At 39.4% G+C, this 15,657-nt stretch overlaps 1 protein-coding gene across 1 annotated transcript; it reads left to right on the top strand.

Moving 5' to 3' along the window:
• The first annotated feature begins 8,418 nt into the window (after window positions 1-8,418).
• LOC147639455 (pentatricopeptide repeat-containing protein At2g27610-like) lies at window positions 8,419-12,493 on the top strand. The gene is made up of 2 exons (XM_086791551.1): window positions 8,419-8,724; window positions 8,800-12,493. The coding sequence occupies exons 1-2, from the start codon at window positions 8,644-8,646 to the stop codon at window positions 12,277-12,279; spliced, it is 3,561 nt and encodes a 1,186-aa protein (XP_086647677.1). The 5' UTR covers window positions 8,419-8,643; the 3' UTR covers window positions 12,280-12,493.
• Window positions 12,494-15,657: the final 3,164 nt, after the last annotated feature.

Raw genomic sequence — 15,657 nt, 5'->3', positions numbered from 1 at the left:
TTACGTCATTCTTGGAATAAGAAATTGAATCGGCACTGAGGTATTCTCTTTCAAGACCGGGCAATACACTCAAGGCTAGTTCATTAACCTCATCAATCTCTAGATTTCGTGGTGCAAGTATAGCACGGTCTTTAAAGAAGCATACATAATCCTCCACTTTGTGAAGATCTTTGTATACCCATTCTACCAAACTCAAAATGGAGTTCCCATGGATCAACATTCGTGCTGGTATTACCACTCTACCTTCATTGTTTGGATGGCCTATAGAGTCATCTCCAATTTGTAATGTCCATTTGATAAATTCTTGTTCTGTACAATGATAAGAACTTTGTCTAACCTGCATGTTTTGGGTGAGCTTTAAAACATTCACATATCTCTAAATATATGACTGGCATAATGTTGCATGAACAATATCCTCACACGATCCCTTTGGCACAACCGGTAAGATTTTCCTAAAGTCACCACCAAAGAGCATAACTTTCCCACCAAACTCTGTATCACTTTGCATAATGTGTTCCAATGTCCTGTCAAGTGCTTCATATGCGTACCGATGTATCACTGGAGCCTCATCCCAAATGATTAACCTTGCAAGCTTCAACACCTCAGCCAATGGGCTGTTAGCTTTGATATCACATGTGCTAGAAGCAATGAGCACCAATGTGATTTTAAAACATGAGTGCGTTGTATGACCATTTGAAAGTAACAATGCAGCTATTGTAGACGATACACATGCCAATGCAACTTGATTCTCTCTACGTAATTGAGACAGCAAGGCATTATAAAGATAGGTTTTGCTTGATCCACCTGGTCCATTGAGGAAAAAAACACCACCTTGGTTCAAAGAAATAGCCTCAAGGATAGTATCAAATGCTCTTGATTAACAACTATTTAGACTCCTTTCCATGGAAACAGACAAATCAGCCTGTTGAATAAAATCAAACATTATCTCTTCCATCAGCAAACCATTGTTGACATTGGCAACACTTGATCTATTATTAGGAACAGGCAACCCTTCAAAATCAGCAGCAGCAGCAGCAGCCGCTTTCCATACTGTTGTAAGAGGTCTTGCATTTGCAAAACAAAGCTTGATTCTTTGCTATAGAATGACAAACACCAGCATCTGCACACCCTCTCTACTGCTCAGTCTGGAGAATTCATTCCAAAGGTGTCTAGGGCATATAGGCTCACAAAAAACCATTATAATGACAAATAATTGACGTAGCTAGAATCCTGTTTTCTGAAATGCAGCTTCTTGGAGACACATATACCACTCCTCATCTCTCTTTAGCATTCCTCTGGCTTCACATGCAGCCTTAAAATAGGGATACAAATGTCCATTCACTGTTCGTAAATCCTCAAAAGATTTATAGCCTTTGTACACTATAAGTAACATGCGTAAGTAATATTGCTCACCTGCACTCGCACTAACATTATACATACGTCTGATCATATTTTCCCTTTTCCTTTTAGTCCATGATCGAAGAGCTGAATTCTATGCCCACTTGCAAGGGAAATCAACATATAGCAAGCTACTTGCATCTGTATACAATTGATTAGCTCTGAACAATTCGATCAAAGATGTTCTTTGGTTTTTGTCACAACTAATCACATCATGCAAATCATCCTGATCATTGAATATCACATTATTGTGCATAGGGATATGGACATGCAACCTTTGTATATCAGGCTTTTCATCATGCAAATCATCCAAGGGTACCAATGTTTGCACCTCCCGTTAACCATGCAAGGAGAGCACATATTTAGTTCTCCACATGGTCCATGGATATTACAATGACTAATTATGTTGTGCAACTCAGGAAACATCACCTTATCAGGAAGTTTAGCACATACCAACATATCATAGTGTGCAATCTCAACCGGTTTACTTCCACTTTCTAATATCAATAATATATCTGCATGTGGCAAGCCTCTTTTGAAATTCAATAATAACAAAAATAAATCCCAACACCTTTCCAAATATTTCTTTTTTCACCAATAAGTGCATCATGTCCTTATGTTTCTCATAAAAGACTCAAGCTGTCAAGTCAAGTCGATCTTGGGCAACACCTGACCCGGCAGTAAGGCATTGGTTATTTCATCCCACTTAGGATTGTAAGTGAAGGTAATAAACAGGTCAGGTTTACCCATCTTCCTAACAATTTCCATTGAATCCTAGTTGGAAAAATTAAGGAGCCGCATCTTGTGTTATCAGGTATTACAGAACCAACACGATGGTAGGTAGTACCATGGATTTAGAAATTGAATACTCCTCCCCCCCTAGTGAACTGATTATCCAAGTGAGCACCCAGTGAAACGAATGCCAAGGAATTATTGTAAGAGCATATATTCTTTATGTATTTCTTACTTAAATTATCATTACCAAGTAGTAACTCAGCCAATGCAGGAGATGAATTTTCCAAAGGTAGTAAAGAGACATTCCCACTTCCACAGCAATGTTTGCCCACATATTGTCTTAGCTTTCTTGATGCCTCACATTTCCAAATTAGTGCATTATAAAAATGGCACTTATAAGTAAGGGCTCCTAATGAGTGAAGAGTGCAATCTCCGAAATATAGCACCATAGTTGCTAGGTGCTTAACATTCCGAGGAAATAAAAACGTGCGCCTTATAGAGTGACATTTAGATTTAATATCTTTCACATCGCCAACGACACAACAAATAGAATGAAAATTATCATCTACTACAGGCAGCTCATTTAAATCAAATGAAAAAGAGCCTCATTCCATATCTCTCCATGCATGTGCATTTCGATATTCATTGATAGGTTCTTAAAGTACCGTAGCATTGGCAATTGCTCTATTTCTTGTAAGTAACTGGATTCCACCATGGATTCCTCTATGTTCCTCCTCATTTTCAACCCTTCCAAATGTTCCAATTTTATTTTTATTAAAGTAATCCATTAAATTAGCAAGATTTTGTTTTTGAATGCAAGCCCTTGTCATTGAATGATTACGGCGAGACACACGTGTTACGTCCAAAACTCGAAGCCGACGAACTTGGTTCAAACTCAAATATATACAGCTCCTAACCATCTTCAATCTCCTTCAAAACGCAAAATAACAAATACTAACTTCATTTTTTAACATTCTTAACTTCAAACACCAACATAATATTCTACTTCAACAACCATTATCACATGTGACCCCAAATAGACTCAGCTCAATAATAATGTAATACATACGTGACTATAACATATGCAAACCATCTCCTACATAGATAAGTGAGCATAACATATACAATCCATCTCTTACAGAGATAAAGGGTAATAACATATACAATGAGATATATATATATATATATTTATATATAGATAGATAGATAGAGAGAGAGAGAGAGAGAGAGAGAGAGAGAGAGAGAGAGAGAGAGGAAATAGAAGTTGAGACATAATAAAAAAAGTGTGAGAGAACAAAATAGAAGAGAGAAGAATTGAATTTGAGAAAATAGAAAATTCATAAATATCGCCAAAATGGAGAGCCAAATCTAAAAGTTGCAATACAATTTGTTCCTTAAGTAAAAACATCATTACTCTCACAAAATCTCTAGGCAACTACCCGGGCTTCTAACATACAGCTTATCTTGTTCATAATAGCATTGAGTCGATTAATAGATATCTTAAGACTCAATACCTCCAAGCCTAAAGTATGTACTTGCTATTTTAAAGAATCCACTTGTTCTTTACATTGCCCATTACATCCACCTAGACGTTCCCCAATTTCAACATGCATATTGTCCATGAAATAAATCATGTCTAGTTGATTAGCCTCCATGCGACCATTACTATCAAGGACGCGATGGAGATGATGAGACAACTCGTCTCTTAGCGTATCTCCCCTTTGGCTACCACTTCCATGGATCTCATCCCAAAGAGCATCTAAGTACTCCTTGCAAGCAACCTGATTTTTCTCAGTGTGCTCGCATATGTCCGTAATATTTTGTAGACGTTTAGAGTTTGGTTGTCCGGATGGAGACCTTGACCGAGCAAGGTGTTTTGCAACTCTAATATTCATCAACTCAGGTGGAGTAGACAAAGCTACTTCTTCATTGGAGGAATCCTTCGCAGCCAGTACATCTCTTGAGTACTTGTTATCATTCCAAATCTCCATTTGTTGAAATCCAAAATTAATATCTTAAGGCTCTACAAATATGTCTTTATATCTTTTCCAACTAACCCTAGTAACCTACCTATATACATGTAGATTCCTCCTAGATAACTATCATAAATATATATAACTGTCTCTCTATATTTAATGTATTGGCAAAACCATAAGTTTTTTTAAACGTTTTTAAGAACGTTTCTCAGCTAATATAAGAACTATTCTCCAAGGCTACTATAGTTTGTAAATTCTCTAAGACCCATTATACACTCTCTAGAACTCTCTCTACAATCTCAAAGGCAATAGTGTAATAAATGGAATGTTTTTAGCTTTGGTAGCCAAGTACACCAATATTATAAACTGTTTAGACGTGGGTAACACACTTGATGAGATTGAAAGAGAAATAGAGAATGTTTTGATGTGCTCTCTCTCTCTCTCTCTCTCTCTCTCTCTCTCTCTCTCTATATATATATATATATATATATATATATATATATATATATATATCTATCTAGCCAACCATACATATGAACAATTTTTTTTTCTTCTATGCATCACATATTGACAATAAACACACAAATAGATAAAGACAAAAATGGCAACAAAAAAACTAACCTCAAGTTGAAGAGAGAATTGGATTCGAAAGCACCAACTTTGATGCTATGGTCCTTGTGCTTCCTTCTACACAATCACATGGAGAGACCAAAATAATAATAAACTTATGATATCTCTATTTTTCTAACCCAGTCCTAGCTACATTTCACACCAAATACAAAATACAAAATAAAAGGTAACTATTTGCGTATGTGTATGAGAGAAAGACAAACAAATAGAGAGGGGGGGGGAGATAGAGAGAGAAAAAAGAGATCTATCAATAATCTCAAAACTTATTACATTATCTTTACCAACTTCCTTAATGGAATGTACTTTAATATTTCCCTAAAAATGAAACGCTTTTCCTCGGAGCTCCTACATCTACTACCCACAATGTAAAGCCAGCTAGTAAGAGGAGCTTGAGATTGTCATCTAGCATATAAGGGTCCAAGACTATATAAATATACTAAGGATTAATATCATCCCACCGATCAAATCCAAGAACTTTCTATTTTGAGCTATGGCATCCAAAAAAGCCCAATTTTGGCATCTCCTCAAAGAAGACAGTATCTGACAATTTATTATTGTCATAGGTCAACTGTAAGATATTTAATGACATGTCTCTACATAAAACATAATCAAACTATACATTAATAACAATCATGATCTTTTTTATATTTAGCAAAAGAAAGATTATAAGAAAAGAATGAAAAAATAAAATCCATTCAAATACCAAAAGAAATCTAGAACCAATGGTCACTGAAGAAGAACACAACCAGACTTATTTTCAAAGGAGCTTATGCTTTGGGATACATTTAATAACTTCATCAAATACTTGTCGTACTTGATCTCTATCAACATGGACATTAGACTCTATTTCCTAATGATCAATCAAGCCTAGGTTTTCTTTAATAACCATAAGTGCAATATTTTCATCTAATTTATCTAAATCTAAACGTATATTAATTTAATAAACATCGTTCCATCCAACAGCTTCAACTTAGACCAAGTTGGACTATGAAAAATACGACGCTCAAATTCTACAGCCGAATTCACCCTCTTCTCAAAGGAGAGAGTACTCCTCATGTGCTAAAAAAAATGCAAGTAACCTCTTCCATCTCTGTCAATCATACATACATACATATAAGTGAGTAGACGTATGACTACTATGTGTGTGAGTATAAATTTTAATTGTAACTACTCTATGCATGCATATGGGTATAAAAAACTAAATTGCAACTACTATGTGTGTGCACATGTGTGTTTGAAATAATACATGTAAGTCAATCGGTGCGCATATCTAGGCTTGGCTTAGATTGATAATAAAGAAGTTTTAAATTTTTGCTGTGGTATTCTCTCAAACACTCCTTGTTTGACTAATTGGCTGCCTAGATTGGGTACATCTAGTTTTCCTGGTATAACTTCTTTTCGGGAATTTCTTTCTTACTACATAGAGACCTATGACATGTGTAATGTTGAGTGACATACATCTAGTTTTCCTGGTATAACTTCTTTTAGGGAATTTCTTTCTTACTACATAGAGACCTATGACATGTGTAATGTTGAGTGACATCGATGACAAGTGACTGAGTCCCTTGACACCTGCAAGACACATCCAGACTAACAAATTTGTTTGTCTTTTTGTATGGATGTAGGTAACAGGACTCACCTTCTCTGGATTGCATTTGTGAAAAAGGGTTTTTTTGCTGACTCGGCTTGTTGTGGTTTTTTCTCTCTCACTAGATCTAAATTTCATCTTGAAGTTTTACTTGAGACACAGTGCTCCAAAAACATGATGTATTACACAGATGATGAAATATATCATGTTTCCATTCATATCTTGAGTATAGAGTGTCTTTTGAATTTGGTATTCAGCTGTAGGGTATTGTATTATGTTTAAAACGAAAACACACACTCTAGCTACAAGGGCTACTCTCTTCGGAGATAGTCTAGATACTCATACTCAAACTCTTTATACCTCAACAATATACAATTCTTGCTATCATTGTGCTTTTAAGCCGATAGTCTTAAATATTGAATTGTATGCTGCTTGAGGTTGGAGCTTGGCTCACAGTTGTGAAGCCCTTAGGTTAGCTGGTTTTAGGAAGTCTAGCTTCAATATAGTACCTTTCCTTTGACTAATACTCTGTTTTATGTCTCATAGATTTTACCCCTTTTCAGAGGGGCAGAGATTCCTTCTGACCATTCACCGTCAAAGGCCTACCAGCATGTTTTGGCATGCATCAAGACCGAAGAAGCACAGGATATTATCATGTCCTTGGTTCGACAAGAGCCGTGCCAACATGGCTCTCTTCTACAACTCCTGTCCTTTAAAGATTGGGTTAAGCTTTTGGCTGAGCTACATAAGGATAACGAAAGTGGGATTTTGGCTTTTTCTGAGCATATTGGCAAAATCCCTACTTTTACAAAAACCCTTCATGCGGATCTTACTGCGTTTGCTGCATCGAGGTTAGAATTATCTAATTTCCTCAGAAGGCAATGTGGTTTGGAACCCGCTTTTGTTTCTGCTCCAACTGCTCCGATTATACCTACTATTGGGGGTATCTTTGGGAGAGACCCTGTAGCACTTGAAGCTGTGAAGGCTTTTCAGAATGATCAATGTGTTATTCAAATACTTTCACTCTCTCTCTCTCTCTCTCACACACACACACACCCACACCCACACACACTTTTCTTATTCAAATAACTAAATTATTTGGATTGGTTCCTTCTCCTGGGCAGAGGGGTGCCCAAAAAGCAGTTGGGTGGCTCTGCCCAAGCAAAATGGTGCTTGAAACAGACTTGAGGTGTCTAGGTTGGCTAGACACAATAATATTAATGCATGGTTATTAAGCCTTCCTTTCGACAACAAAAATGAAAGAAAATACTTGAGAAATCTCCTCTTGCGCTCGACAAAGATAACAAATAGTAGAAACAATATAGAAAAAATAAGAAAAACGTATGCAATAAATACAAAGTCGAGACCTGCATGCAAAAAACACTTGTATAGACACGTTACAACTATGAAAAATTTGATGATTTTTTAAACCAAAAAAATCCAGTTACGTTGGTAGCTAGCACATAAAATAATATTATCTTTCTCGCTTTACACAAACTTCTGAATCGAAGCGATACACTGCCCCTTTCGGGGTAGTGCTAACAAACGCTAAGGCCAATATGCACCCAAAATGTTTTTTTGTGATGAATTAATTAGTTGGTGTGTACAAACCTTGGGTTCAACACACCAAAATTTTGTTATGTTTATTAAGGTTTTTTGTAAGGTCAAAAATAGAAATGGTGTTGGGTCCACATGCTTTCTATTTTGCTTTCTTTCTATCTATGTTAGCCTCCATTACTTTTTATTTGACCTCCATAATATTTCTTTTTTTGGGTTCATGATGTCCTCCATAATGTTTCTTTTTTTGGGCTCAGGATTTTCTTTAAAAAGGCAAGAGAGCTCATTCTTTTTCACTTCAAGGAGAGAGGTAGGGAAAGAGAGACACCCTAAGGTATAGGGTATGTATTAATCAAAGCTTTGACATAGAAAATGTAAATTTTGTAACCATAGACTTTATAAGGTTTGTAACCTTATAAAGTCTAAGGTTTGAGTAAATATGCACCACCTATAAAAAAATTAATTAATCGGTTTGAGTGAATATATATATATATATATATGCACCACCTTAAAAAATTATTCATGAAAGAAAAAACTCACCCCTCAGGCCCCCCCTCGCTTTGTCTACCCACCTTGCGTTGCCACAGCTAGTTCAATACCGCTTAGCTTCTCCTCCTTATTAGGAGCTGCTCTGATCCGCCTCTTCTTTCATAACTCCTCTGCAGTGCTCACCACTTGACAACCCCAAAGAAAGTCTCACCACAAAGAAGGAACGCTCACTTCTTAACAACCGGAAAGGGCTTGTTCGGCTCCCTCTCAATGGCATGTAGAGACATAGACTTCTTATGGAAGGAGTACTTCAGGGATCCCTCCCAATTTTGGGACAATCGGAACAGGAAGGTAAGCAATGTTTTACAATTTCATGAGAGTACAGGAAAAGCTATTGGCTTTCCTAAGTTTTGTTTTGCATCACAGAGAAGCCCAAGATCCCCAGACTTCAGGCACAAACTGACTAAGGAGCCGCTGTGGATGGATGGCTGGCACAATCCACCTTGGGTCCAAGAGCGGTTGGGAAGAGGACGGCAAGTCCAAGTGAAAGATGGAGAGTTCTGTGTACGGAAGGATAAGCGGATGACCAAGGCCAAGGAAATCCACCACCGAGGTGAGGAGGTGATGATTGTTACCAACGGCAACCATGTGGCGTTGCTAAAGGCTTGTGCCAAGCAAAAGGACCTGTGCAAAGGCAGCAGAATACATGCTGATATTCTCAAAAGGGGGTTGCTTGAAAAGAACATTCATGTCGGCAACACCCTACTCCATATGTATGCCAAATGCGGCGCGCTTGCAAAAGCGCAACAAGTGTTTGATGAGCTTCCACTACGGGATGTAGTTTCCTGGAATGCGCTAATTGCAGGATATGCCCAACATGGGCATGGTGATGTAGCTCTGAACTGCTTTGCACGGATGCGAGACAAGGGCCTCTCCCCAAACGCAGTCACCTTTGTTTGCATCTTGAAAGCTTGTGCCAGCATAGGAGCAGCTGAGAAGGGCGAAGAGATACATGCTGAGGTTGCCAGGCAGGGGTTATTGAAAAAAAATATTGTGCTTGGCACTGCATTGGTGGATATGTATGCCAAATGTGGCGCGCTTGCAAAAGCGCAAGAAGCGTTTGACGAGCTTCCAGTACGGAATGTAGTTTCCTGGAATGCGCTAATTTCAGGATATGCCCAGCATGGGCACGGTGATGAAGCTCTGAACTGTTTTGGACGGATGCGAGCAGAGGGCTTTTACCCAGATGCAGTCACCTTTGTTTGCATCTTGAAAGCTTGTGGCAGCATAGGAGCAGCTGAGAAGGGCGAAGAGATACATGCTGAGGTTGCCAGGCAGGGGTTATTGGAAAAAGATATTGTGCTTGGCACTGCATTGGTGGATATGTATGCCAAATGTGGCGCGCTAGCAAAAGCACAAGAAGTGTTTGATGAGCTTCCTGTACGGGATGTAGTATCCTGGAATGCGCTAATGGCGGGATATGCCCAGCATGGGTACGGTGATGAAGCTCTGAACTGTTTTGGACGGATGCAAGACGAGGGCCTCTACCCAGATGGAGTCACCTTTCTATGCATCTTGAAAGCTTGCGGCAGCATAGGAGCAGTTGAGAAGGGCCAAGAGATACATGCTGAGATTGCCAGGCGGGGGTTATTGGAAAAAAAGAGTGTGCTTGGCACTGCATTGGTGGATATGTATGCCAAATGTGGCGCGCTTGCAAAAGCACAAGAAGTGTTCGACGAGCTTCCAGTACGGGATGTAGTATCCTGGAATGCGCTAATGGCGGGATATGCCCAGCATGGGCACGGTGATGAAGCTCTGAACTGTTTTGGACGGATGCAAGACGAGGGCCTCTACCCAGATGCAGTCACCTTTCTATGCATCTTGAAATGTTGTGGCAGCATAGGAGCAGCTGAGAAGGGCGAAGAGATACATGCTGAGGTTGCCAGGCAGGGGTTATTAGAAAAAGATGTTGTGCTTGGCAATGCATTGGTGGATATGTATGCCAAATGTGGTGCGCTTGCAAAAGCCCAAGAAGTGTTTGACAAGCTTCCAGTACAGGATGCAGTCTCCTGGACTGCGCTAATTGCAGGATATGCCCAGCACGGGCATGGTGATGAAGCTCTAAACTGTTTTGGACTGATGCGAGACAAGGGCCTCTCTCCAAACGCAGTCACCTTTCTATGCATCTTGAAAGCTTGCGCCAGCATGGGAGCAGCTGAGAAGGGCGAAGAGATACATGCTGAGGTTGCCAGGCAGGGGTTATTGGAAAAAGATATTGTGCTTGGCACTGCATTGGTGGATATGTATGCCAAATGTGGCGCGCTTGCAAAAGCACAAGAAGTGTTTGATGAGCTTCCAGCACGGGATGTAGTTTCCTGGACTGTGCTAATCGCAGGATATGCCCAGCATGGGCACGGTCATGAAGCTCTGAACTGCTTTGGACGGATGCGAGATGAGGGCCTCTCCCCAGAAACAGACACCTTTGTTTGCATCTTGAAAGCTTGCAGCAGCATAGGAGCAGCTGAGAAGGGTGAAGAGATACATGCTGAGGTTGCCAGGCAGGGGTTATTGGAAAAAAATACTGTGCTTGGCAATGCATTGGTGGATATGTATGCCAAATGTGGCGCGCTTGCAAAAGCACAAGAAGTGTTCGACGGGCTTCCAGTACGGGATGTAGTATCCTGGAATGCGCTAATGGCGGGATATGCCCAGCATGGGCACGGTGATGAAGCTCTGAACTGTTTTGGACTGATGCGAGACGAGGGCCTCTACCCAGATGCAGTCACCTTTCTATGCATCTTGAAAGGTTGCTCCAGCATAGGAGCAGTGGAGAAGGGTGAAGAGATACATGCTGAGGTTGCCAGGCAGGGGTTATTAGAAAAAGATATTGTGCTTGGCACTGCATTGGTGGATATGTATGCCAAATGTGGCGCGCTTGCAAAAGCACAAGAAGTGTTTGACAAGCTTCCAGTACAGGATGTAGTTTCGTGGAATGCGCTAATCGCAGGATATGCCCAGCTTGGAAAGGTTGAAACTGTTTTTGACTCGTTCAGCAAAATGATAGGACAATGTACAGAGCCAGACCTGGTCACATTCGCTGTGTTGCTTACTGCATGCAGTCACGCAGGTCTAGTGGATGAGGGGCAAATGTACTTTGAGACAATGAGCACAGTCTACAACATCATCCCAACTTTAGAGCACCACACTTGCATGGTTGATCTTTTCGGTCGTGCAGGGCACTTTGACAAGGCAATAAGTGTGATTGAGAAGATGCCACCTTCTGATTGTCTTCCGCTTTGGTCTGGTCTGTTGGGTGCTTGTCAAAAATGGGGAAATGTGGAGCTTGGAAGATGGGCCTTTGAACATGCAGTACGGTTGGATGAAAAGAATGCTGCCGCATATGTCCTCATGAGTAATATATATGCAGCTGCTGGCATGGGAGAGGAAGCGGACAAGGTTGAAGATATGAGATTGAAAAATGGAGCTTGGAAGATACCAGGACGTTGTTGGTGGACTGATGCAAGTAGAAATGTACATTCATTTATTGTGGGGGATGGGAGTCATCCCCAAAGCAAAAATATCTATGCAAAGCTAAAAGACATTGGTCAAAAAATATCGCTGGAAGGGTATTCCCCAGGTTTGCACTGGGTGTCACAAGCCATTTCAGATGATGCAAAGGAAGATGTGCTATGTGGGCATAGTGAGAAGTTGGCCATCGCATGTGCCCTCATCAATACACCTGAAGGGACACCTATACGTGTTACGAAGAACATGCGGGTTTGTGGTGACTGCCATTTTTCTACATCGCTCATATCAAAGATGGAGAAGCGCAAAATTCAGGTCAAAGACGCAAACCGCATTCACATTTTCGAGGATGGAAAGTGTATTTGTGAGGAATACTGGTGATGGTAGTGCAATTGTGTTTGCCTGGCTGCTGATGAAAATTGTGATGGTAGTGATGAAAATTTGAATGCTGGTAGCAATTGTGCAACTCAGATGAGGATGAAAATTGCCGGACAGGACTCTTGAGTATGCTGAAGTTAAGCATTTGTTCTCTTTTAGCCTTTCTGTAATTCAATTATACACCAATTTAGGACTTCAGAGCTGAGTTGTGCAGCAACTGTGTTTTTTTTTCGCTCTCTCTTTTTTGTATCGTATTGTTTGGTGTAGTTGTTTTAACCAAGAGTCTTCCATGATCATTGATGTAGAAGTACACCCTTACTCTGAGTGGTCAGCTCAAACTAGTTTGAATTTCTTTTCTCCATAGGATAGTGGGAGTCGTAAAAAAAAGAAAGAAATTGACAATACTTGTTATGACTCTGGTCAAAGCACTTATTTCGGTGGGATACATCGTGTAAGGTTTAAATTGCACGGAGGCAGTGTTCACAGAAAACCTGCAAACAGTTACAATGTACTTGCCACATTTTAGTTTTCACTTGTAAATTTTAAATTTGCAATTTTAAAAAACTACATATTTTTAGGTGATGTAGTTATAATTTTCCCAAAAGGTCAATAAATTTTTGAAGAAAACCCTCAAAACTTTGAGGATACAATTTTTGTGACTTGCTAAGAAAAATGTTTTCCGTAGACGCTCCGTAGACGTTGCACAGAGGGCTCCCACTAGCTACTACAATTGATTGACTAATAACCATTTCAAGAGAGGTGAGACTGTGACGATAAGAGCAACAACTTAATTGCATTGTGGGACATGCGAACATAGCATGTGGTGGCACTTAATTTATACTAATTGGGAACTCGTGCTTTGCACATCTTTTGAGGCTTCCAAAATCAAATTCTACCCAAACCTCCTTCTCCCCTTCCTGAACCTCCAAATTCTTGCCACGTGGCAGCTTTGTGAAACTCTTCCTTAAGATAATATAGAGAAGGCATCAAACCATACACAAAAAACATCATGAATGCTTGGTGTGACTCAAATACAATGTCTTTTCAATAATGGTAAGTGTAAACTATATTAAAAAGGAAAATTGAAAAGTGTAAAATGTATTAAAAAGAAAAAAGCTTTCTAACATTCTCCCATACTTTCAAACCATACAAATCCATCAAGTTTAGTTGAGTAACTAGTTACAGAGCTACCTCCAAAAAGATAGCAACGATGCTTACTTCCTATAATGCACATAAGCACCCTGTCCACCTTTGGCCAAGTGGTGACAGGGATCCTAGGATAATTTTAACGGTCAATTTGTAAAAGTTTCATAAGTTGTGCAAGTTAGGGTTTAGGACTTAGGAAAGTGGGTGTCTACTTTATTGGGCATTAGGCCAGATGCCTGGTTAAAGACACTTGAGTCATTGTCACATCATCATTGTGTGATCGTTGTAATCATTAGGATTACTACACTTGAGTGACTGTTTGAGGGTGTCTGGTCCCTATACTACTGGAAAGCGTAGTAGACCATAACCTATACTTATCCTAGGAGTTGTGCCCTATTTGGTATAACAACGTTCTTGTTAGTCCAACATTGTCAAGAAAGGGAAGCATGCCGTTGCGAAATATCACAATAAACAGGACAAGATCCAAGTTCTCCGACAGTCCAAATCATTACAGGGCACCAGGCTCTCGTTAGCTGATGAACTCACTCCCCTACAGCTTGAAAACAAAAGTGCAGAACTCGCCAAAGTCTGAGCAACCTGCCAAGCTAGAAAGTGGGCAGTCTACTGTGACGGAAGGGCAATAATCGAGGACTTCCGTAAGCCTAAACCCAATTGACTAGCATTCTAATGTGCCATCGATATTTTTTGTATCACAGATAGTTGTTTATCATCCTAGGGTTTTCATTAATCTTTTGCTTGTGCCTAAGTGTACCCCAAAGTGGATTGTAATGACTGTGAGGTACCGATTTTTGGCCCCATATGCCTTCAAGGCATTCCGTGGACGTTAATACTACTCTCTCTCTCTCTCTCTCTCTCTCTCTCTCTCTCTCTCTCTCTCGCATTGGCTTTGGGTGAGTTACTTGCTGTGTTTGATGCGTTCATAGTATCTTTGGGCCTATAAACCTTTTGGACAACTGCATATTTTTAACATAAGGTTCTATTAACTATAAATTATCAGAGTGGATCATTTTTTATCCAAAAATTAACCCTAAGTCTATTACCTCAATTATTTATCTGAGACTCATTTATTTACTCATTTTTTCATAAACTGGAAGTAATGAATAGCCAATTTAAGAAATATTTGAACAAATGGATTTGGGCTTGCTAGTGAATTTGTGATTTTTAATGAAATTTGCACTATTCCCAAGCAAGAAAACTCATGGAGAAGTCGAGGAGAGCAAGTACTCCTCTTTTCCACCTTCCTTTGAAAATTCGCATCTTTTATTAATGAGGATAACTACAGTACTTCATATGTAATAAATGTATATTTTCTGAGGTCCTCACCTCCCCAAGAATTTGGCAAGTACTCACAATCTCCAAGTATAAAATTCTCCTTCTCGTGGTACTTTGTAGAGTACCTTAATAAAACTAAAAATAATATGTGCTCTCCTTGGCCAAACTAATATGTGCATAGGCCTAGTAAATATAAAGAATTTCCTTTTTCCAAGAGAAGTCAATGAGATTTTGAAGAGAAAAGGCCTTCTTTTTTTTGGATAAACTCACCAAATCTTCTAAAATTATGATTCCTCAAGTACGCTTCAATTAATTATTTGATATCCCATTATTTATTTTTGGGCCATGCAACTAGTTAACATGCATGCACTAGACTCAACTCCAATTGATTGTGGACCATGTACTTAGTGAAGCGTCTTTTCTAGGCCATGCAACTAGTTTACAACACACATTCACTAGACTCAAATCCAACTAATGGGCGATGCACTTAGTCTAGCCTCCTTTTTACTCAACTTCACATTAAGGTGACTACACTCCTTGGACAAACTAATATGTGCTCTACTTGGCCAAACTAATATGTGCATAGGCCTAGTGAATATGAAGAATTTCCTTTTTCCAAGAGAAGTCTATGAGATTTTGAAGAGAGAAGGCCTTCTTTTTTTAGATAAACTCACCAAATCTTCTAAAATTATGATTCCTCAAGTACGCTTCAATTAATATTTAATATCTCATTATTTTTGGGCCATGCAACTAGCTAACATGCATGCACTAGACTCAACTCCAATTGATTGTGGACCATGTACTTAGTGTAGCATCTTTTCTAGGCCATGTAGCTAGTTTACAACACACATTCACTAGACTCAAATCCAACTAATGGGGCGATGCACTTAGTCTAGCCTCCTTTTTACTCAACTTCACATTAAGGTGACTACACTCACCCTT

The sequence above is a fragment of the Cibotium barometz genome, chromosome 4 (assembly GCF_041138505.1).
Source record: "Cibotium barometz isolate CiBa-2024 chromosome 4, ASM4113850v1, whole genome shotgun sequence".
In the NCBI taxonomy this organism is placed as follows: Eukaryota; Viridiplantae; Streptophyta; class Polypodiopsida; order Cyatheales; family Cibotiaceae; genus Cibotium; species Cibotium barometz.
This window is presented reverse-complemented; position numbering and strand designations above follow the sequence as displayed.

What these genes read in the sequence shown, in the direction of transcription:
- LOC147639455 (XM_086791551.1), top strand. Translation starts at nt 8,644, where the DNA reads ATGGCATGTAGAGACATAGACTTCTTATGGAAGGAGTACTTCAGGGAT. An exon ending in GGGACAATCGGAACAGGAAG is followed by an intron (nt 8,725 to 8,799) that starts GTAAGCAATGTT and finishes TTTGCATCACAG; the next exon opens with AGAAGCCCAAGATCCCCAGA.